The sequence below is a fragment of the Anopheles coluzzii genome, chromosome X (genome assembly GCF_943734685.1).
Source record: "Anopheles coluzzii chromosome X, AcolN3, whole genome shotgun sequence".
NCBI classification, from domain to species: Eukaryota; Metazoa; Arthropoda; class Insecta; order Diptera; family Culicidae; genus Anopheles; species Anopheles coluzzii.
In genome coordinates, this window is record NC_064669.1 from 5,981,056 (window position 1) to 6,002,992 (window position 21,937).

A 21,937-nucleotide genomic window follows, 5' to 3' on the forward strand; every position below is an offset into this window, starting at 1 on the left:
GGAGGTAGGGGTAGAACCTGTGCAGCCTGAATTGGCCCAGCAGTGCGCTTTGGAGCACACCGAACCAGGGAGACACACACGCTACCGGTGTGCCGGTGTTAAAGTCTCTGTGTCATTGGCAGACTCTGTGTCATTGGCAGACTCTGTGTGCGAAGTTTGGCCTGAAGCTGTCGCGGTCGGCCGTTCGATATCGTCGGGTTCGTCGTCTTTAAAGCATTGCCTCCAGCCCCTATCGATCCAACCGCCCACCGTACCGAATGATCAAAGGGACTGGATTAGCTCGGCAAACAATGTGTCGGTAGACTCTAGTCGGTGCGCTGGAAGGGGCTAAATGGGATGGCCATTTTCGCTTGCGGTTGTTGGTGGCAAATTGATAACATTGTTTCATCGGCTACGGTAATCAATTCGCGGCTTCCGCGGCGGGGAGCCACAGCCGCATTCTTTGCGTAATTGTTAGCGCGGGCAGAGATCAGCGTAGAGCCTCAGCTTCTCAGAATTCGGGGGACCTCAGCATTAGGTGATTCGCATGTTTCTGCTCGCAAACGCTTCCAATGTCTTGAGCGATTTGAAATTGGGGCCTTGGAGATCGCACCGTAATGCCACTGCTGCTAATTTGACATTTGAAGCATGCCGCTGGTGGGGGTGGGCTTCAAACTGTAAAACCAAACCCAAAATTGCTCCAAATCCGTGTGCTTGGTTCGTGCGACCTTTTTCGCGGTTTGCTGGCGCGATTAATCGCCGAGTGACTTGCTTTTTTAATGGCAGTTTCCTGGTTTTTGTTGTTGTTGTTGTTGTTGTTTTGTTTTTGCCCAGCAGTTTTGGATGACGGTTGTGGACACTATATATCCCGCCCGAGTTGGGAGATCATTTCAGCTCGCCCGTTAGCGCTCGTTCGTCGGTGGCGATCGTCTTGGGCGCGATACAATTACGGTAGGCCTCCGAGGAGCCTGCAAATGCAGGGTGGTGGAGGTAGGAGGTACTCAACGTACCACTCCACATGCACCAGCTGTTGGCTAGATCGGTTCTGTCGGCAAGCGCTGCTCTTTCGCTCTGTTTTCGCCACCGTGTGTGGCACCCTTTCGCTCGTTCGCAACCGTAGCAGCCTCCGTGTGCAGTTGCGACGCTCGCCGTTGACCTAGACTGTGTGCGTGTGTGTGTCGCTCACACTCCGTTCTCTACCGGGTCGGGTTGGAGCGTTTTGAATCCAAAACCATGTACCGGTTTCTCCGTTGGCGTGTGCTTTTTTGTTGCCTGTTGCCTGTATTGAGCATTCTAGTAGCCGTTGCGTTGGTAGTGGTGCGCATAAAAGTAACAATGATGCTATGAGGTAAGTAAATAGAAGGCGCAACAAGGCACAAAACCTCACCCTCCCCTCCCCCCGCTCTGATCATCGGAATATGGCCACCGAATGGGTGACCGAGTCGAAACCGAATCCGAACCCCGATCGCTCGGAACTGGAGCGGGGCAGCGTCTGAGCGGAATACGTCCCCGACAAGAGGGAAAGGGGAGAGATCGTGCAAACCGATCCTTTGCAAACAGGCCACCCTGTCCTTTCTCCTCCCACCACCCCCCCCCCTCTTCTCTCTCTCCCTCTCACGCGAGTCTTTGCTCTTGGGAGGGGGGAGGTGGTCCTCCCCCTTCGTATAAAAAGCATTCGGCAGGGCCTAATTGCGCTCAGTAACTGATTTTGTGTGCGACCCGAACGCACGGTCGAGTTTTGCGCCCCCTGGGTAGTGTTCGGTTGTTCGCGGTGTGCGGTGGCCATTTTCGCCTAACATTCCTCTCAACAAAAAAACAAAACCAGTGCTTTGTGTTGGTGTTTTGTGCGCGTGTGTGTGTGTGTGTGTCGGAAACTGTGTGACGTGTCTCGGTGTGTGTTTGTGTTTAGTGACGCCATCACACGTAGCAGTGCGTTCTGTGAGCTGAACGAACTACCTCCTCCAGCCATCATCATCTGTCAAACTGCCCGGCACGTGCCTGACGCCCCAAAACTCATCATCCAAACACTTTAGTATCGTGCCACAATGATTGGATTGAAGTTGGTAGGTGTTTTTTTCTCTCTTTCTCTCTCTTCTGTTGTTCCTGTTCATTCTGGGCTGAGTGGATATTCAAGGTGTTCCGATTCTGTGCGTCCATCTGAGGACTGAGCTGCAAGGTGCATAATCCAAACAGTTGCCAAAAAAAAAAGAGGCAAGTCCTACCTCCAAGCCTGTCAGACTGTCCAAAAGCCTACTGACGTTAATGGCGTGTCGATGCCACGTCGCGTACGTTGACACCGTTTGGACATAGAGTGTAGTTGTATTGGCGAGAAAAGAACCCTTACACACAGGCTGAACCACCACCACCAACACCTATCAACCACCGACTCTGAAGTCTCCACAGCTCTAGCAGCAGCAGCAGCAGCCACTGGCTTTGCGCAACCTTGAACAGTGCACAAAACCAGGCCTAGTCGGGCGCTAACGACTTTCACTTTTCAAGAATGCGAACACCGTTTGCGGCACCAAAGCGATCCTAAGCCAGTCATTAATGCCCCGTACCGGCCCCCCAGGCAGGCTCCAGCGCAGCGCTGGGTGACGAGGTGGATGGATTAGAATGGGCGTTTTCGTTTCATCGGTGTGCCGTTTTCGGTCCCTTCCCCGCCTTCCACCAAGTCCGTTCAAGGCTACTGGGGGCGTCCGGTTCAGCACGCCCAGCCCAGCCCAGTAATTCCCAGCCCTTTTGCCCGCTCGGGAGTTGCCGTCCTGGAGCAGGGCGTGCTAGCGAATTTTGCGCAGGGCCTTTTGCCCCAGTGATGTGGGATGTTCTTGATGTCCGGCAGTATCCTGTTGACACAAGGCTCTGCTAGACGGGTTTGGCTAGCGAAAGCTTATGTCTACACAACCGCTTAGGGAAATCGTACGGCAGCACCTGCTCCCCCTCCCGAACAGGCTCGCTCGGGTTTGAGCAAAAAGCAGACTGAAGCCAATTTCCGGACGTTTCATGCGTGTCCACAAACACACTGAACTAAGCAGTAGAACACTGATGCGATTAGCTCTAGTTCCCGTGACGTTTCCGTGCTTTTGCTGGCGGAAATCGAATTTATCATCTTCGCCGCTCGGCCATACATCGCCGGCTCTTTGGTAGACCAACACGAAAACAAAACGAAAAAAGACCTCCAGAATAGACGTGCTAGAGAGTGCAAGGACGCGCAAGTGACCGAGAAGAGTGCACGCTAATAGTAATTGACAGTTTCAACCGATTGCGCTGGCCGCTAGGGCGCAAAGGGTAGGATTTTTTTTTGGAGCAGCCTGGAAGCTGGGAAGGGATGCAGCGCCGTTATCGATTCGGCTGATGGGTTGCCGGAACCATGCAGTGGTTCTACCGCTGCCGGCAAGCGACAAAAAAAAGAGAACCAGGACGATGTTAAAGTCACAAACCGGAATGAGATATCGATCGGGACGGTACTGGACTGGGCTGGAAGGGGGTTCCATTACCACACACAACTTTTTTTTGTTGTGCCCTCGTTCGCCCTCTCTGCACACTATTCCTGGGACCTGGGAATGTTGAAACACTATTTCTGCAAGGTTGTTGTCGCTGTGGACGTTGCTGCTGCTGTTGCTATAACTAGCTGTGGGATTTGGTTTGCTCCCTGCCGTGCAGAACGAAACGAATATGCCGGGTAATCGATACTGGGGTGTGCTTCATTCCAACTTCATTCCCTGGAGGTCCCTGGAGGTGCATGCAGCATCCCAGCAACCGAGTGTACCGAGCGTGTGGTCTGCCGAGCTGCAAAACAATGCATCCTAGAAACCGGGGGGATTGAAAGGGATGATAGAAGAAAGGGGGACCAAACGAGGCGACAAGCAATGTATACTACCAGCTCAGTGCCTCTCCCCCCTAAGAGGAGGCACCAACCTGTGCTGACTCGCCGGATATCGGCAACGGTGTACGGGAAACAATTGGCCCAGGCTCCAAAACAAAAAAAAAAAGCACAGAAACAACCGGATGTAGCCTGTAGCAGGGATGTCAATAAATAATGATTTTCGTTCGTACCTGCCAGCGGGGCTTTCCCGGCGACGAAACCGGCGCCAATCCCGTGGGAACTCCAAATGCTGTTCCAAAATGTGCGGAATTAGTTCGATGCTTGCTTGCATGCTGTGGTAGATGTTGGTAGAGCGCTGGCTGAGCGCTGGCCCAACCATCACCATCACTGCCTTGGCAAAGCTAACCTGTCCGCGAGCGTGTTAGTGCGGCGAATGTCCCCCGAGGGTGGGGGACCTATTTATAACAAGAGTGTCGCAAAGTGCATCCGCCCAAATGAAGTCGTTCCGCGTGGACCGTGAGAGGAAAGATTTAACATTCTTGAGCTTCCTAAACAAAAAAAGCAGAACTTCCATGGTTTCCCATGCCCCACCTCTGGCAGGGCAGCTCGTAAAACGTACTATAAAACGAGGGCGGGAATGGATTGGATGGGCAATAAAAGACAATGTGGTGGAAAAAAGAGTTTTGGCGCAGATTTTGCACGCGTCTTGCCATCACAGCTCCCAGCTGACGTGATTTACCGGTGTGATTCCCAAGGAACTGGGCCGTCGGGTAGTTTTTTGTTTTGTTTATTTGTTTGCCCGTGTTAGATCTTGGCTAGCGCTACGACTACGACTGCATCCTGGAATGGTTTCGTGGTCGTAAAGTTTGCCAAGCGCTCGTAAATGCCGGCGATATTGATTTTGCAGTAACTGCCGACCAACGCCAGGAGTTTGCGATGACTTCCAAAACGCTGCGAGGACTTCAGTTGTTCACGGGCCTGTGGAGTTGTTCGTGGAGTTGATGGAGCCGCACGGGCAACTCCGATCATGACATGGTTATTGGGAAAGTTTGCGCTTCGCACGCGCCTTTACCTTTAGCCTATGGCGGCAAAGGGAGGTCTGCTGCAGATGAGCTGGAGTGATGGGTATGGGGAAGAGGAATCCTTTTTTCTACCCGCTGCAGAGAAGGAAGTTTTGCTACGAAACTTGAGCGCAGAAACAAACAAAAAAAAAAAACACGTGATCAAGTTTACCAGGCGGCATCAGGAGCACGTTGCCGCACATGAAGCTGAAATTAAGTTGCCGAAAGCCACGGAACCTGTAGCATCGCTACATGCCTCCCTCCCGGTTAGGTACATGCGAGCAGTACATCTTGGTTGGCAAGATGTAGCCAGCTCTATTTGATCGTTTTCGATTTGTTTGGACACACTTGTAAAACGTCAACATCAAATTCTTGGCCATGTCGCAGATTCGAATGTCTGAATGTTGCCCCGGTCGCCTTGGAGCACTCAGCAGAATCAGACGATACTTACGAGCTATTTTTATGAACATTAACTGCCTACATCTACATTTGGCGAGGGTAAAGACTTTGGCACGTTCACCGGGCTAGTCCAGAAGCAGAAAGCCGGCCGGAAATTGCCGTGCCTGTGAACCCGCGGTGAACTCGTGGCACGTACCGGACTCTCTTTGCGAAGTAAATAATATCCAGCATAGATAAGATACATCACACAACATCACACACGCACTGGCAAGCTCACGTACCGGGGAAAACCCAAACATCCAAACAGCTAAATTGTGTCTCCTGGCACACAGGCGCTTCCTGCCCCGAACAGATACGTCGTTCGCATGGTCCCTGGTTTGTTTATTTCGGTGCGAGGGAGCGGAGGAGAGCCGTAGGGGAAAGCTGTGTTTGCACGGGAAAAGCCAAAAGCCGGGAAAGCCGGCGGACGCTGGCGCAAGTGTAAACACACTGGCAGGCGGCGGTGTTACGGCGGTGGCTCAGTAAAATCATATTAATTCTACCAGAACATTACGGTCGTTGAGTGCCTCACGTGGGTCGGAAGTTTTACACTCGTCTCCACTCGGTCCCAAGTACCCACAGGAGATGGAAGGGGATGGCGGAACTTTGTGCCTGAAAGACCCCCCCCCCCTTCCCCCCCCCCATCCATACTACCTGCGCTGTTGCTACTACATTCTGTTTTGATTACTACTTTTCCCATGGCCCCGTGGCCACTCGAGTGAGTTTGGAGTTTTAAAGGCACTGCCAGCCACATACAGCAGCAGTAGCAGCAGCAGTAGTTTGCGAGCGGAAAGTTTGCTCCCCTCGTGCTCCGCCCATCGAGTGCTGGCTTTCTTGCTGATGATCTGCTACGGCTGTGAAGTACTTTTATGTTGTGTTGTGTGTTATTAGATTGTTCGTTACGGTTCCTTCGGCCGTGCAAGCCATCGCCGGTGCAGCAACGGAAGGAGTGCCAGCACTCCGGCAACTCGACACACACGAGTGGGGTTTTGTGCAGTCTACGCATACGATGCATGTTCCCTCACTTCGTGCGGTGGCACATGGATGGATTAAAGGGAGATATTGTTCATTCTGCTGAATATTTCAGGCGTAATTAATTCTGCTCTCACCCCGGAGTCTCGTGGGATTCTCTGACATGCCTGAATGCATAACAATTTCTACCCAGGTGGACGGGGCTCACCAGGCATAATAACAGCAAAATTGATGGACAACCGTGTTTGCAAACACGTCCGTGTGCGTATCTTTCCCCTCCTTTGCCCCAAGAAGCGTGGGCAGCACGCTCGGCTACACAAATCGTTAAGTCGTTGGGTTCTCCAAATCAATCCGTTATCATCCTCACAACCAGACAGACTGAAACCAACGTGTATGTGTGTGTGTGTGTGTGTTTAGGCTGATAATATTGATGCAGCTCAGTGCTCCTCTTAAGAAAAAGCCACAGGAAATGGAGCAGCTTGCGGGATGGAGGGATTTGTAATTTAAATCGACTAAACTAAATCACCCAAAAACTTCCACCTTCTACTTCTACAGCTCACCGTCGCCGCCTGCTTGGCGGGTGTGATCCTCGCGCAGGACTATCAGGAGTTCCGGCAGGCCCCACTCCGCATCGGTACCAAGGCGGAGGAGCCGAAGCCAACGCCGGTACCGATATTGAAGCAGATCAACAGGTAAGCGAAGGAAGCACCTTTAGGAACGGAAGCCGACAGGGAGGGTTCGCCGCTTACTAACCCTTCCGCAGGTGTGTGTGTGTGTGTGAGGCCGCAGTAGCTAGGCTGTAGTTCCAACTGTCTGTAGGAATAGCAGCATGCAAAGCTCTGCGAGCTGTGCGAGCCTTGATTTTTGAACTCCCTTTTGTCGCTCAGCCGCACTCACGCATACACACACACACACACTCGCCAGCCGAGTCATCGTGCTAACAACAGCCACAAACACTTGCTTGCTGTGCGGGAACTGCTTTCAACTGCACACGCGATCACACATTTTGGGCAGCCTCTGTACTGTATTCTTGTGTTTCTCTGTCTCTTTCTCTCTTTCTCTCTCTCTCTTTTTTCTCACTGTATTGCGGCTGCGGATGCGGATATCGAAACGGCCTCGATCTGCTTAACTCACTTGCCACACTCACTGTTGTGACCTTTTGTGAAACACACTAAAACAAACAAAACGCACACAACATCACTGCTTCCCAACAATTGTTTGCACCATTCATCGCACTGGCACTAATTTCCTGCCATTCTCCGTGCTCCCGGTTGTTGTTTGGTCGGTTGACGATTTGCTCTGCCTGTCATCTCCATGTGATCGTTGATATTCTGACATTCGTTGCACTGCTTGCGTGACGTTTTCCCTTTTCCCTTGGTACCCCCCAAAAAAAAAAACAAACAAACAAACAAACCCCAAAATCGTAATGACAGCGACAGAAGCGGTTACTATCGGAAGCGCTGCTTTGCCGCAGTGCGAAACCTCTGCAAGCTGCGCTCGGGCGACAAAACGCACTCGAAGTTTAACCCGACCGGGGCGGGCCGGCCGTCGGAACCGGCAGCGGTCGGCAATGGTATTGCCGAGGCGCAGCAGCGCCCGGGCGGCATCGGTTATGGCCGGCCGGCACCAAAAGCGTACCCCAAACCGTACCGAGCGTCCTAGAGCAGGTGGTACGCGCCGGTTTGCAGACGGCTCGTTATGGCATAGCCTTCGGTTTTTGCTCTTCCCCGAAACGCACCAACGCGTGCAAGTGCCATAGACTTAAGGGCGAGCGTAGGCTGAACGAGGCGATGTTTGGTGTAAAACGGCCCACTGGCCTGTCTGGCTATAGGAGGATGTGTGCAAGAAACACGGTAGCTGATAGGATCGTGGAACTATCTTTTTAAATACTAGAGGATAGAAAAAAACGCTTCTGTGCTAGTGACCTCTTTACATCATCTTTGTATTACTTATTTGTTTATTGTTAATTTTATTCTGTGCCATCCTTTGTCATGACCATATGACATGTTTGTGCAGATTAGCGCGCACACACATGCATCACCGTAAGAAGTTGCTTTTATATAGTTTGTTTCAATTCAGGCTAGGGGGTCTTCCATACGTTACGTAACGGCTCTTCTCACAAATGTTCTCACAAACATTTACTGTACCTTTAACAAATAAAAATAAGATATAATTGAACACATTGTCAAGCGTCCTCTTCTCTGCTGTGCTTTAACTTACTGAGCTATTAGCACAATGCTTGGTTAGGCCCTCAGCCGCAGTCTTTCGCAGTCAGAATAGTAACCAATCAACTTGAAGGATTTTATTCCTTTGGTACACTGTGCTTCCTATTCCTTTCTTAATTTTGAGATGACAAAACAGGCCATGACGTCATAATGCAAGAGTTCAGAAATCAGAAATCACTGAGAACCATTTTCTTATGGTTTTTTTTTATAATACTTTTGAATCGATGTTCCAGTTTGTTTTATTCCTCTGTTTCAAACTCTAGATAGGCTTGAAAAGAGTTCACAAATATGTGACACTGTAGGTTTCTACGGCCTACTCCGTCTCGTGGACTGTTTTAAGTGGGGAAGCAGTGCTCCCGAGCAAAAGTCTTGAAAAAGGGCGGCATCCCGATGCAAACTTTCGCCAAGCCGACTACGGAATTTGCCAAAGAGGTCTTGCTACTCTTATTGAGAACCGAACCTCCCACTAAGAGCCCAGCTCACCATAAACTTGGGAAGAAATCTTAGTTAATTACACTGGAATTTTAACTCGATTAATTGTCAATGTCTGGGGTGTTCTTATCAGGAGTCTACGTGCTTCGCTAGCGATACATACATTTTATTCTTTAATTCTCGTTGCGTTGGCACTATTCCACCTGGATTCTAGTTTAAGATTCTAGGATTTCTGTCTAATGGGAAAATAGATGTAATGCGTGTTGCCTATGCATGGGCGTTATTAATTCATTGCCTAACTTAAGGGTGTGTTCTGCCTATCTCAAAATCCAACAGACACTGAAAGAAACACACTGCTAGTAACGGAAACGTTGTTTGACGTTTTATTCCAGTTCAGCGGTTGTGTTGGTGGACAAGCATTTTTTTTGTTGTCGTGGATTTTGAAACAGTGCCACACTTTAACAAGCCTCCAATCAGCTCGATAACCAGGAAGCTTGGCCGTAGAAGCTAGCTCGTCGCTTTAACGGTTGCAGCTCACACTTGAAGCTCAACACTTTAAAACTGTGCCCGCAAAAGACCGCAAAAGACAGGTGACAAGCAATGGAAAACCCTCTTGCCAACCACCACTGAAAGGTAGTCGTAGATGGGAAGTGTATAAATCCTCCTCCCCCCCCCCCCCCCCCCTATCAGCCAGGTAGCAAACAGGATTACTGGTTTAAATGTGTGCGACAACTACACAGTGGGCGTAGTGTTACATCGCCTTTAATTCGTGTAATGGAATTGGTTTTGGTATCTCCCCGTTCCCGGTTAGGCTAGGATTTGAAAAACCGAACTCCCAAAAGACAGTGTCCGCTCCGTAACTTCCCTACCCATCGACCACGTGCTCTGTGTGTGTGTATGTGTGTGTGTCGGGGTTTTGGGAAGGAGCACATTTGTTCAGCAGCGTACTTAAGAAAATAAACTCTGATTAAAAGAATGTTAGCAGCACATTCCGGCACAAACGACAGTAGCCGCACACTACGCAGTGGAACGCTTTCGGCAGCAACCGTACCGTACGATTTAATCCCCAAAGCTCGATTGTGGTGTGCGGGGTGGAAACGGACGGCTGTGGTGTGTTGCCTGCCCCTCCTTCCCTGCTACGCGCACGAGCTGAGCTCCGGTTCGATAGCGCACTTCTAATAGGGGCACTTTGGGGCGATGCCCATCGATGGCTGTCTCTTGTTTTTTTTTTATTTCGCTCGTTGTTGCTACCCGAGATGGGGGATAGATCAGCGCTAGCCAGCTTTCTGCTGGCGAATAAATCAGTCAGTCTTCACACACACACACACACAGCCCGCCCGGTCCGTTTCGGAGTCCATGTTTCCGTGGCCATCAGCCACCAATGTGTTGGCTGTATCGACGAGCGAGCCGGTCCTCGCTCCATACCGGCCCAGGCGCAACTTCATCATCTTTTCCCTTTCCGAGCACAGCGGCCCGGCCAGATATGATACGGCCGCTGGGTTTGGGGTCGAGCGAAACAGAAGCTCAGAGAGCTTAAGAGGCTCACCCAGGGCCGTTTCGCCAGTGCTTGTGGAAGCGTGGAATATGGGTTCGTCGCCTACGACACTCTCCGCTTCCTTTTCGCGCTGCAACCTTCTCGGTATTATATATTTGCTTTTGGGGTAGAGGGGAATGTGTGTGTGTGTGTCTGTGTGTGTGTGTTTGAGAAGCAGTTGATTTATGTTGGGCACCCCGACCCACACACACACACACACTCTGCGGAGGGAAAAACCTCCCAAAAAGGTTTTCAGCCCCAAAAGAAAGTGCTCGCCTTAGACCACCTTGGCCATTGTCATCGAGGCGCGGCGACGCTCGTCACTAGAGAGCTCGGACCTAAAGCGAGGATGGGTGGGCGAGAAACTAAACGGGACGGGGACGGGGTAGTGAAGGTAGCGAGAAAAAAAGCATAGGCGAAAATATTCACAGTCATTTATCCTGATTCCATTTCCGCTTCAGCATAAATGATTCCGGTTGTTACGAAACCGGGCGAGCCGCTTAGTGAGGGACGACGGGATTGAGAGACTGTGGGGGGGGGGGGGGGAGTGAGGGGAGTGGAGGAGAGGGAGCAAACGTTTCCCGCGCCCGCACACGAGATACTTCGACCGTTTGCTTAGTTTATTGATTGGAAAATCAATATGGCCGTCGGACGGGCTTGTGGCTGTGGCGTGTGTTCTGCGGGAAAGCTATGCTGCGATGCTGCCAGCACATCTTTTTTCAGCATGCCCTTCCCTCCCCCAACCCCTGCATCTTCCAATCAAATACCAAACTAGAATCTATGCACACCTACACACACCCACACACATACAGAGATATACCGAAAACAGAGGCCGTTTTTGCGTGGGAAGCAAAGCCCAAGATGAATCTAGTGCAATGTGTGTATTGGTGTGTGTATGTGTGTGTGCGTGTGAGTGTGTGTGAGGGATTCTTTCTGCTCGAGGCGTTGTTTGTGTGTGTGTGTGTGTGTGTGTTGGTTGCCTGTGTGTGCACGGAAGCTTGCCAGGAAATTTGTTTGTGTTCCCTTCTTTTGTGGTTGATTGTTCAAAGTATTTGCCAACCGTCAGCCCTCCCTATCCTGCTCCTTTCCCACCTCCCTACCTTCCCTCCACCGAATCATCACCTGGCGGAGAGGGCCGGCCGTTCTCTGTCGAGCGATGGGCAATCTAAATCCTTCGCGAGAGAAAAAGTCCATGACGATGATGGTGATGATGTCCATCAAGTGGCTGCGAAGCGACTGCAGCTCCAGGTACACCCGGGGGGAGGATGCAAACAGGCCAACGAGGAGAGGGAAGGGTCGAATCATCGAGGGGGGGGGGAGGGGGAGGTTTATTTTTATCGCCCTGCTTACGAGCGCACTCCGATTCTATCGCTCGCTTCCTTTCTCTCTCTCTCTCTCTGGCGGGGAATAGCATTAAAGTTCATCAAACGTGACCAGCGTGTCTCGCTGTGACGCTGTTCCCGTGTAAGTAAAACCATCGATCAACGGCTATGTGTGTGTGTGTGTGTGTGTGGCCGTAGCGAGTCATCATCCCCTTTATCCCGGTCACGCCAGCAGTCCAAACTGTGGGCCCGGACGGCGCACGTAGTTACCGCAGGCACTCTGTGTAGGGTCGAATCCGGCTCGAAGGACCAAAAGATGCTTCTGTTGTTTTGTTGTCGTTATTTTGCTTTCCCAGCCGTAGTGTTGTTGCTTTGTAGGATGCGTTTGTTTGCGTTTGCGTTCTGCACAAATCTAAGCCACATTTTCTGTTCTCTCTCTCTCTCTCTCTATCTCTCTTTATCTCTCTATATCTGTCTATTTCCCTCTCTCTCTTTCTATCCCTTTGAACCGTACCTTTACCCGTGTTATTTGTTTCATCTCCTTCCTTCTGCTCACTACCGCTCTAAACCCCAAAACACCCCAAGACACAACGAGGACGGTTCGTACACGTACGGTTACGAGGGTGCGGACGGGTCGTTCAAGATCGAGACGAAGCTGGCGACCGGCGAGGTGAAGGGCAAGTACGGGTACGTCGACGAAACCGGCAAGGTGAAGGTGGTCGAGTACGGCGCGAACAAGTACGGCTTCCAGCCGTCCGGCGAGGGCATCACCGTGCCGCCGCCGACGCTCGTCGACGAAACGACCGGCAAGGACGATCTGCTCGAGGACGACGATGGCAATGTGCCGGTAGCGCCGCGCCTGCAGGTATGTAGAACACGCCGCTTCGACCAAAGGGACCGAACAGGGGGGAACGAAAAGAGTGACTTCACTCCGAACAGTGAATCATTTGAAATGGAAGACTAGAAGTATGTACATTGAGTGAAGCAGTTAAAAGATGAATCATGTTTTGAAAAGTAGAACGAATCATTCTAAATACATTCGATTTTGATGACGCTGTTGACTGCTGTTGCACACGTTTCATTAAATTTACAAGAAAGGAAAGTAGCAGTCGAATCAACAGGCAATCTTTTAAAAACTATTAAACTCATTTTAAAATGAATCGGTTCGAGAAGTTGAGTTGTTGATTGTTTTAAAAGAATTAAATTAATCGCACATATTTGATTAAAGTTACACATTTCGGCTTAAAAGCTATGAACACTTGTTATCTATACAGGGTTAATGGGTTAACGCAGTCAATTTGTGAAAATTGATAAACTATCAGGCTAAAAAAAGCTCATTAGCAATTGGATGAAAACGAATCATGCAGCGTTTTACTCTGAAGAGTGACTCACGAACCACACATAAAGCATAAATAAAAGCAAAGAAATATTTGTAAAAGAACCGACTCGGATTACTATAGATGAAAGAGCTCGTGCAACAGAATATGTCCATCTGATTCATCTCCATAAATTTACTGCCAAAGAATCGTTTCAAATGACTCATTTTCAGTAAGGACGAGGAACACTCGAAATCACTTTTTGTTTTTTTGGTGAATCGTGTTACACGAATCGTGAATCAAGAATAAAAAATCAAGAATCAAGTATCAATAATCAAAAATCAAGAAACAAGAATCGAGTATCAAGAATCAAGAATCAAGAATCAAAAATCGAGAATCAAGAATCAAGAATCAAGAATCAAGAATCAAGAATCAAGAATCAAGAATCAAGAATCAAGAATCAAGAATCAAGAATCAAGAATCAAGAATCAAGAATCAAGAATCAAGAATCAAGAATCAAGAATCAAGAATCAAGAATCAAGAATCAAGAATCAATAATCAAGAATCAAGGATCAAGAATCAAGAATCAATTCGTAATTCAATTCAGACGGCTCCCAAGTGACATAGAGCACTGTTTACAAGCATAACTTTACACCTCCTACCATCTTCCACCCCCTCTTCCCCTCCTGTAGAAGCACCGACCCGCCTCGAGGCCCCGCTTCCAGGAGGTGCCGATCCAGCAGCACCAGCCGCAGCAGCACCATCAGCCACAGCGTCACCATCAGCAGCCCCAGCAGCAGCAGCACCACCACCAGCCGCAGCAGCCCCAGCCCCAGTACTACGACTACGATGAGCAGCCGGCAGCCCCTCTGCCCCAGCCCAAGTACCAGCCTGCCCCGCAGTACGTGCAGCGCTCCCACTTTGGCAGTGCGGCCGCCGCGGCCCCCTCGGTCGGTCCGGCACCGCCCCGCCCCGCCCAGATCCCGAACGCCGTCCCGGTGGACGTAGTGTACGCGCCCAAGCAGCTGCCCGCCCGCCCCGACGCCGAGTACCGCAACGTCGGGCCGCAAACCTTCCCGGGCGCTGCACCCGCCCCCGAGCCGAAGATCCGCTACTCCCAGCCGGCGTTCCCGCAGGCTGCCCCCGCCAAATCTGCCAACGTAATAATGCTCCCCCAGTGAGCGGGGCACCCCCTCTCCCTAACACTGACCTCACCCACTGCCATGCACTTACCGGCTTCTTTTTTTCCCCCCTTTTTTCCTTCCCACCTTCACGCACACTACTGTAGCCCGTGCCACTGCAGCCTGCCTTCCCGCAGCCCCGACCCCAGCCGGCCGTCTATCAACCGCGTCCTGCCCAGGGACGCAGCACGAGCGTGCTCGACCAGCTGGCGAAGGACTACGCCCTGCCGCAGGGTGGCGCTGCCCCGCTGCACGACATCACCTTCGGCTACTACTGAGTGTGAACGATCTCCGGAGAGGGGGGGGGGGGCGTCTTGTCACTTCCCCCCCTCCCCCCCTTTCAAAACCAGCCAACACCACCATCTTCATCCGACCACAGGCCAACCAAACACATCCGCCGCCCTTCACCTGCCCTAAATCGCTTGGCACCGCTCGGCACTGTCCCGCCGCGAATCCACGGCAAAAAAACCCCGAATGCACCCGCGTACTGTGTGAAGAACTGATGTCACCGTAGATGTTAAGGTGAAAAATAAAGAAATTGGTCTTACAAAATACATGGCTGTGCTGTGTGCTGCGGAGCGTACTGCATCCGAAACGCGCGCGCCATCGTTTGCCGCGCGTTACACAGTGTAACGCAATTTTACCGGCGTGAAATATGGCACAGCGTGAGCCACAGCCCTCCGAGAGAGGTAAATTTAAATCAATTTAAGGTGAAGAAAAGTGGTTCGTTTTTTTCCGGGGGGTGTTTTGTTTGTTCCTTGTCCATTTTCTTGGGCTCGATCGGGCGCGCTGAGGGAAGAAAACCCGAAAAAAAAAGCAAAAGCCCGCCAAGCACAAGTCCACAACACAATGACGCAGCACCACGGCCGAAAACAATTTTCCACCCTTCGGTGGGCGGCACCGGCACCGGCAAAATGGTGATTACGTGGTGTAATGCGCTGGTAATAAAGTTTTCCGTCACCGGGAACCTGGGAGCGTCTTTGCCAGGAAGAGGGCACCGTGCTAACGTTATTTATTGTTTTTATCTCGCACATGTTTTTTTGAGGAGAGGGGGGGGGGGCGGGGAGGGGGAGGGGTAGTGGTGAGAGGGACACGATGAGGGAGCGTAGGCGTGCGTTGCACATGCGAACGAAACGACAGATGGGTTTTGCCGACGCCCGGATCAAAGCGAACACGGCTGCTGTGCTGAGGCAAAAGCGAAGCACGAACAAACCCCCCAAACAAAAAAAAAACGGGTTACTGGGGCGGTTAGGATGTGCCGAAAGTCGTAAAACGATGTAAGGGGAAACCAGGAAGGGGGGGGGGGGGGAGAACAAAGAGAGAGAGGGATATAAATTTGAACAAAAGCGCCCGCGACCAGTATCTCGGGAGGGCGACACTTTGCGCCTGGCCAGGAACGTCTGCGAAAGGCGCGAGCGAGCGAATTTAATAACATACATTCAGGCGCTACCCTCCACCGAAAAGGCCTGTGCGACACACACACATAGAGGGAACTGCGTGGCTTTGCCGGGTTTTGGAAAGTTTGATAAATTTATATCTTTTTACGAGCCCCGCCACCGTCCCGCCCGCCCGTCCGCCCAGCGCGCGCGTCGCGTTTATTAGCCACTTTCCGTTCGCTTAATGGCGCCTGAAATTAGGCACCGCCGTATAGGGCCGGCTGGTGGGGGTTTGCGTTGCCGTTTGCAATTTTTACGGCCACCGATCAATGGCAAATTTGTGTGCTGCAAAGGGAGGGGGTTATATGGGGAAGGACGGTGGGTTTGGTCGTAATTTTGGCTGATTTTAATCCTTAGTTTCTCGGGTGATCTATTGATCCCGCTCTTTCGCATCTCCGCGGCGATGGCAAAAAGGGGTTACCACAATGGCAAAAACCCCACCGGCGGTGGGCGAATTTTATTGGACCGGGGAAATTGTCCCGCATGGGGTTTTGAATGGGGCTAGCTGTGCCGACATTCAGCTTCTGCTTGATTGGCAACGCTATTTTGATTTTTTTTTTGTGTGGCCCCTGACGCGTTACAATGAGTTAGCTATTATGCCGTTAGAATAGCTGTGTCGTTATTGCTTTTCGATGTTTAACAACGTGAAAAGATGTGTAATAAATTATCTTTTTCTCCTTGGAGAGATGTATCCGCTCGGTTTTTGGCGAGGAATAAGTTTGGATTTTCTTTGGACAATTGCTCAAAACAAATCAAATTGTGTGAAATTGTGATTTGATTTGTCCACCCTTTGAATATAAATTCATCCTAATAAACATTTATTATTCCAGAAAACAAATGATTGAAAAACAGAAATTCACATGCTAAAGTAGCAAAGTAGAATAAAAGTTGCATGTATTTGGGCGCTAAATATGGCTCGTCAAGGAAAGCTGTTTGACGTTTATTTCTATTTCACATAATCTATGCTTTGGCGTAGTCAAGTCGTGCAACAACTATTTACGCGGTATCCTAGATCTGTATTCTAGTGAAAGGCGCCTAAATGTATGCAGCGTGTTTTGCAGCAAACACATCGCGCCAAATAGCTCCGCATGGTAAAGCATGAAGCGAAAATCGATGACACTCGACGGTAGTGGATTAAAACTCCATGTAAAAAAGTCTGTTGCACAGCTATTATATTTCCACGCCATTCAGGATGACAGTTGGATTGCATATATTTAGGCGTGACATATTGCAACCATTGTGAGATTGTCTATTTTTGGCAAAATTATCTCGGTACGTACGCGGTACGCGCGGTAACGGGCCATACATACGCTATTTGACTGTTTCTGCACAATAGATTCGTATGAGCGGCATAACACGCTGCACACTCACGCAGCAAAATACCTTGGCAACAACAGGCATGCTACGGACGGTATCATTTTCGCATCGATGGCATGCAGGCGACGACATCGCTAGACTTCTGAACTATTTCACCGATACCGAGTAAACGCATCTATGATGCATTGCTTGTGTGCGAATTCTCGGTAAACCACACCGGTATGCAGGTATCGTACAATAGCAACTGAATGTTATTTGGTGCGAACGGTACAGGACAGTAGGCCATACCCATACAGGTCATACAGAAATAAATGCAAGCAATGGAATGATTTGAGCGTTCGGTCACAATATTTCAACATAAAACTGCTGAATTAGCTACTAAAGCTCAGTGCTGCAAAATGACACTGACAATGTCATAAAAAAATCAGACTGAAACAAAATCCATGTCAGCGTGTCTATTGTGATAATTAGCGGTGATACTCAAAACTATTGGTGTGGCCAATACATGCTTCATGACATTTTTGATTATCAGAGGTGAGCCTCAAGCAGTTGGTGCGACCATCACATGCTTGGTGATATTTTTTGAAACTAACTGTTGGTCAGTCACTTGGTCGTGACATTTTCTGTCGGTGATCATCACGATAGTCATGGGAGATATGCGGTGCTTGCGAGTGGTTGCAAGAAACAAAATGAGCATGAATTCACGCTCTGTTTGACCCGACAGACCATTAAAACCAGACAGAGCGAGAGACCAATCTCACTTTGCTGCTTGGGACCACGCGCCAAGAATATTCTTGCTCCTCACCTTGCTAAAATTTTCAACCTTTCACTTTCTCTTGGGGTTTTTCCTGCTCTTTGGAAATCCTGTTGGCTTTTTCCGGTACACAAAAAGGGATGCCGTAGCATTGTTTCTAATTATCGTGGGATAACCCAAACTTGCGCCACAGCCAAAACTTTTGAGCTATGTATCCTTCCAACCATACTTCATAGTTGTAGTTCAGCTATTAGCCCTAAACAGCATGGGTTTATGCCTGGTAGATCTACTTCAACTAATCTCATGTCTTTTATTTCCAATATTTTTAGATCTTTTGAGGCCGGTACCCAACTTGATGCAATATACACCGACTTTCATGCTGCTTTTGATAGTTTGCCTCACTCTTTATTATTAGCTAAATTGTCTAAACTTGGTTTTGGTGATGGCATTATTAGCTGGCTGTCCTCATATTTAAGTAATCGATCATGCAGGGTTAAAACCGGGTCGTACTTATCTGAGGAGTTTTTTTGTACGTCAGGTGTCCCTCAGGGTTGTGTGCTAAGTCCACGTCTGTTTTCTTTGTTCATCAATGATGTTTGTAATGTTTTACCTCCTGATGGTCATCTCCTTTATGCGGATGATATCAAAATCTTTTTACCTGTGTCTTCTTCTTCTGATTGTCTGAGACTTCAGCATTACCTCAATGCATTTGCTCATTGGTGTTCATCCAATTTACTTCGCCTGTGTCCCGAAAAATGTTCTGTTATTTCTTTCTCTCACTCTCTTTCTCCTATTTTATTTAACTATACTCTCTCTAGCGCTTCCCTCTCTCGTGTTATGTCCATCCGTGACCTTGGTATTATACTTGACTGTCGTCTTAACTTTAAACTGCAGCTTGATGAGGTGCTACTAAAAGCAAATCGAACCCTTGGGTTTATCTTACGTTTTACCTCTATTTTTAGAGATCAAAGCATCCTAAGAATCCTTTATTGTGCTTTGGTAAGGCCTATTCTTGAATATGCAAGTATCATCTGGAATCCTCCCACTATTGATGGCTGTTCGAGAATTGAAAGCATTCAGCGCCTCTTTACCAGGATTGCCTTTCGTCGTTTGTTCGGTGGTGCCTCACTACCTCCCTATGAAACGCGATTGCAGTTATTCAATCTTCACTCCTTAAGCTTCCGCCGCCAAGTGTTTCAGGCTTGTTTTATTGGTGGCTTATTACTTTCTGCTACTGATGCTCCTGATTTACTCTCGTCCATCTCGCTGTATGTTCCCTCTCGTTCTCTTCGTCCACGTGATCCTCTGTCAATTGAAACACGTCATACTCTTTATACTTTCAATGACTCTCTTCTGTCCTGTTTCAGGTTGTTTAACCACTTTTACTATCTCTTTGATTTCGACTCCTCTCTTAACTCTTTCCGTAACCGTATTTTTTCTTCTAATTCCCTTTAATTATTCTCCTTAGTTCTATTACTCTCTTTTTTTTGTTTTTGTTAAGTTTATGATAGTCTCTACGCTCTACTCTTGTTTTTTTTCTTTTCTTTTTTGCTAGGTCAAGACTAGGTTAGTTAGGCTTAGTTTTTCATGAATTATTTTGTTTATTTGTTAGTATTAAATTAGTTTTAAGTCTATTATATTTAGCCTTGATGGCGGATATTGTATGAAATAAATGAAATGAAATGAAATGAAATGAAATATTCCAAGAATGCCGTGATTATCACCGACATAAAATGTCGTGATCAAGTGAGTGACCAAGGTTTGGGTGCTACAAAAAATGTCACCAAGCATGTGATTGATCCACCGACTGGTTGAGTCTCACCTATGTGAGCTGCTTTGAGCTTCGATTCAGTCATGTGTGTCGGTGACTAAAACAGTGGCATTTGGCAGCACGAAAAATCATGATTATGCCTGCGACGGCATCAAGCTCAGCTTGTCAGTCAGAGTCTCGCGTTGGACTCAAGCACTCGCACGTCGCGTTCGGCATGTCATGACGCACTATCATTGAGTATCAGCAATGAGCATCAATCTACCACGGATATGTTCATTGTTTTCGTTGGTGAACATCTCGTGATGCTCATGACATTTTGCAGCGCTGACGAAGTTAAGGTGATTCTAGTTTTAAACCCTAGAATTCAGAACAACAGCACAATTTACAAAAAGAAATTACAAAACAGCAGTTTGCATAACGTCAGGCGCAATTTGTTAACTACTTTTGGTGTGCCATTTCTTATGAGCAAAGTAGCACTTATTTTGCATACATTTAGGCGCAATCCCACCATCAGCACCATCCAGCTTTAATCTGCCTATCTATGAGATACCAAATTACGGTTAGGGATTAAAGCAAAACTATCAATCAATAAATCCACGCTGATGAACTTTGCCTGTACCAAAAATAACACTACAAAAGACGTAACACGAAGAGTGGCCTTTTTCTGCTGCTGCTCGCCCCTGCATACCTTTAGGCGTCCGATTCAGCAGCTCCGAACTGGTGGCAGTTCCTGAGAAACGCTTCCCCGACCCGCCCAGCCCAGCCTGCGGCCCAGCATCGCAGGCGTGTAAATAACGCCCGAAATAGGCGGGCAATGCGGGCAACGCGCGCACAATGACACTGATTTGACAATGAACGCACGTCCGGGGGAGGCTTCATCGCCCGTCAAGGTGGAGCTGGAGCTAATTGAATTACGCGCCGTACGCCGCTGAATCGGTCGCGCGGGTGACGGTTCGTTTTACTTTTTTTCTGTTTGTTGCTCTTCCTCAGCAACTTTTGCTTCGTTTCGTTCGAGCACATCTCAATGTAGAATAAAAATCGGGCGCGACGGTGTTTCCGGTAGCGAAGCACGCACATTCTCGGTAGGAGTAAAAAAAAAAGCACACACACACACACACGGCGTGAAAAAAGGAAGCAATTTGTCGGAATCCATCGCCATCAAAACGGCGCGTCTTACATGCGGGGCCACACAGGATATGTTCAATAGATCTTTTACCTGCTCTTTTTCCTTCTTCTTTACGTGCGTCACATCATTTACAAGCTGTTTGTGAGTGTGTTTTGCTCACTGGTGTATGCTAAGAATCCAATTTATTCCTCCCACACTTTCCGGTGGCGCGCGGTAGGAGAAATCAGGAATGGATTATTTGCGTACATTTGAGCGTGGCGTGGGTGGGGTTGTTGATGTTGTTTTTTTGTTCCTACCCCCTTGAAACAAGCCTAGATTAAGCAGCTGGTTGTGGAGGCGGAAGAGAACCATGTCCGCACAGTGGTGCGGAAAATGTGATACTTCAATCCAGCATAAACTACTCCATTACTATTCAAACACAGCTGTCATGCGTTCGCGCTCGCTGCGAACGCTCGGCGGAACGCCGCCAAAACAAGTTAATTCTGCCAAAAAGGGTGTGAATGTGTATGTGTGTGTGTGTGTATGGAGAAAGCGGAGGGGCGCAGAGCAAAAGCAGGCAAACGTGAAAATCACCTGGCAGGGAGCGGACGCAGCACGCTGCTAAGCGCGATGATGATAAGCGTTGAAATGGCGTTTCGGTGGCAATTATTCGAGCCGTGGCACCTAAATTAGAGCAATTAAAATCTCATCCCGGGGCCCGCCCGATCGCGTGCCCGAGCAGGCGGAAAGGTGTGAAGGTGCCCGGCAGTGGGGAGAAGGACCGAGAAGGGGTCGGTGTTTTAATCAGGAACAGCCGCGGCACAGCCGGGCCGCGGGCGCACGTAATCCGCGTAAAAGCTTGTTTGCTTTTTGGAGGTTATTAAGCATTCTACCGCGTGTGATATGCAGCCGTGCCACACCTAGCATGCGAGGGAGAGAGAGAGAGAGAGAGAGAGAGAGAGAGAGAGAGAGATTGAGAGAGATGTATGTGTGGAAGAATGCCCGAAAGGATGATGAGAAGCGATTGCCACCATCCAAGCGCTAAGCTGCTAATGAAGGTAACGACGAGCGACGGCTGCCTTCTTCCCAAACTAATGCTTATCCTTGCCTCGCGTGTGTATATGTGTGTGTGTGTGGGAGTAGTATCCTGTTAGCTTCCTGTCGGTGTTTTTTTTTTTGTGTGTGAAAAAGGTTTTTTTGACACACGCACTGTAATGTTTGCTCGGATCTTTTCATCTTCCGGCAAGCGATAGTTTGGTCAGCCTTCAACA

General features: G+C 49.2%; 2 protein-coding genes across 3 annotated transcripts in view; both read left to right on the forward strand.

Annotated features, from left to right (window-relative positions):
• Positions 1–21,937, forward strand: part of LOC120961686 (uncharacterized) — a 395,308-nt gene that overhangs the window by 204,970 nt on the left and 168,401 nt on the right. The window contains exon 1 of one of the 2 annotated variants that reach the window (XM_049606885.1): positions 11,372–11,383. The exons of the other annotated variant lie outside the window; for it this stretch is intronic. The gene's annotated coding sequence lies outside the window, so the exon portion shown is untranslated. Of the gene's footprint in view, positions 1–11,371; positions 11,384–21,937 lie in introns of those variants that run through there. 2 annotated transcript variants of the gene reach the window in all.
• LOC120956740 (translation initiation factor IF-2-like) lies at positions 1,658–14,837 on the forward strand. The gene is made up of 5 exons (XM_040378456.2): positions 1,658–2,042; positions 6,829–6,965; positions 12,372–12,651; positions 13,795–14,262; positions 14,391–14,837. Exons 1-5 carry the CDS (start codon positions 2,025–2,027, stop codon positions 14,559–14,561), a joined length of 1,074 nt encoding a protein of 357 aa, XP_040234390.2. The 5' UTR covers positions 1,658–2,024; the 3' UTR covers positions 14,562–14,837.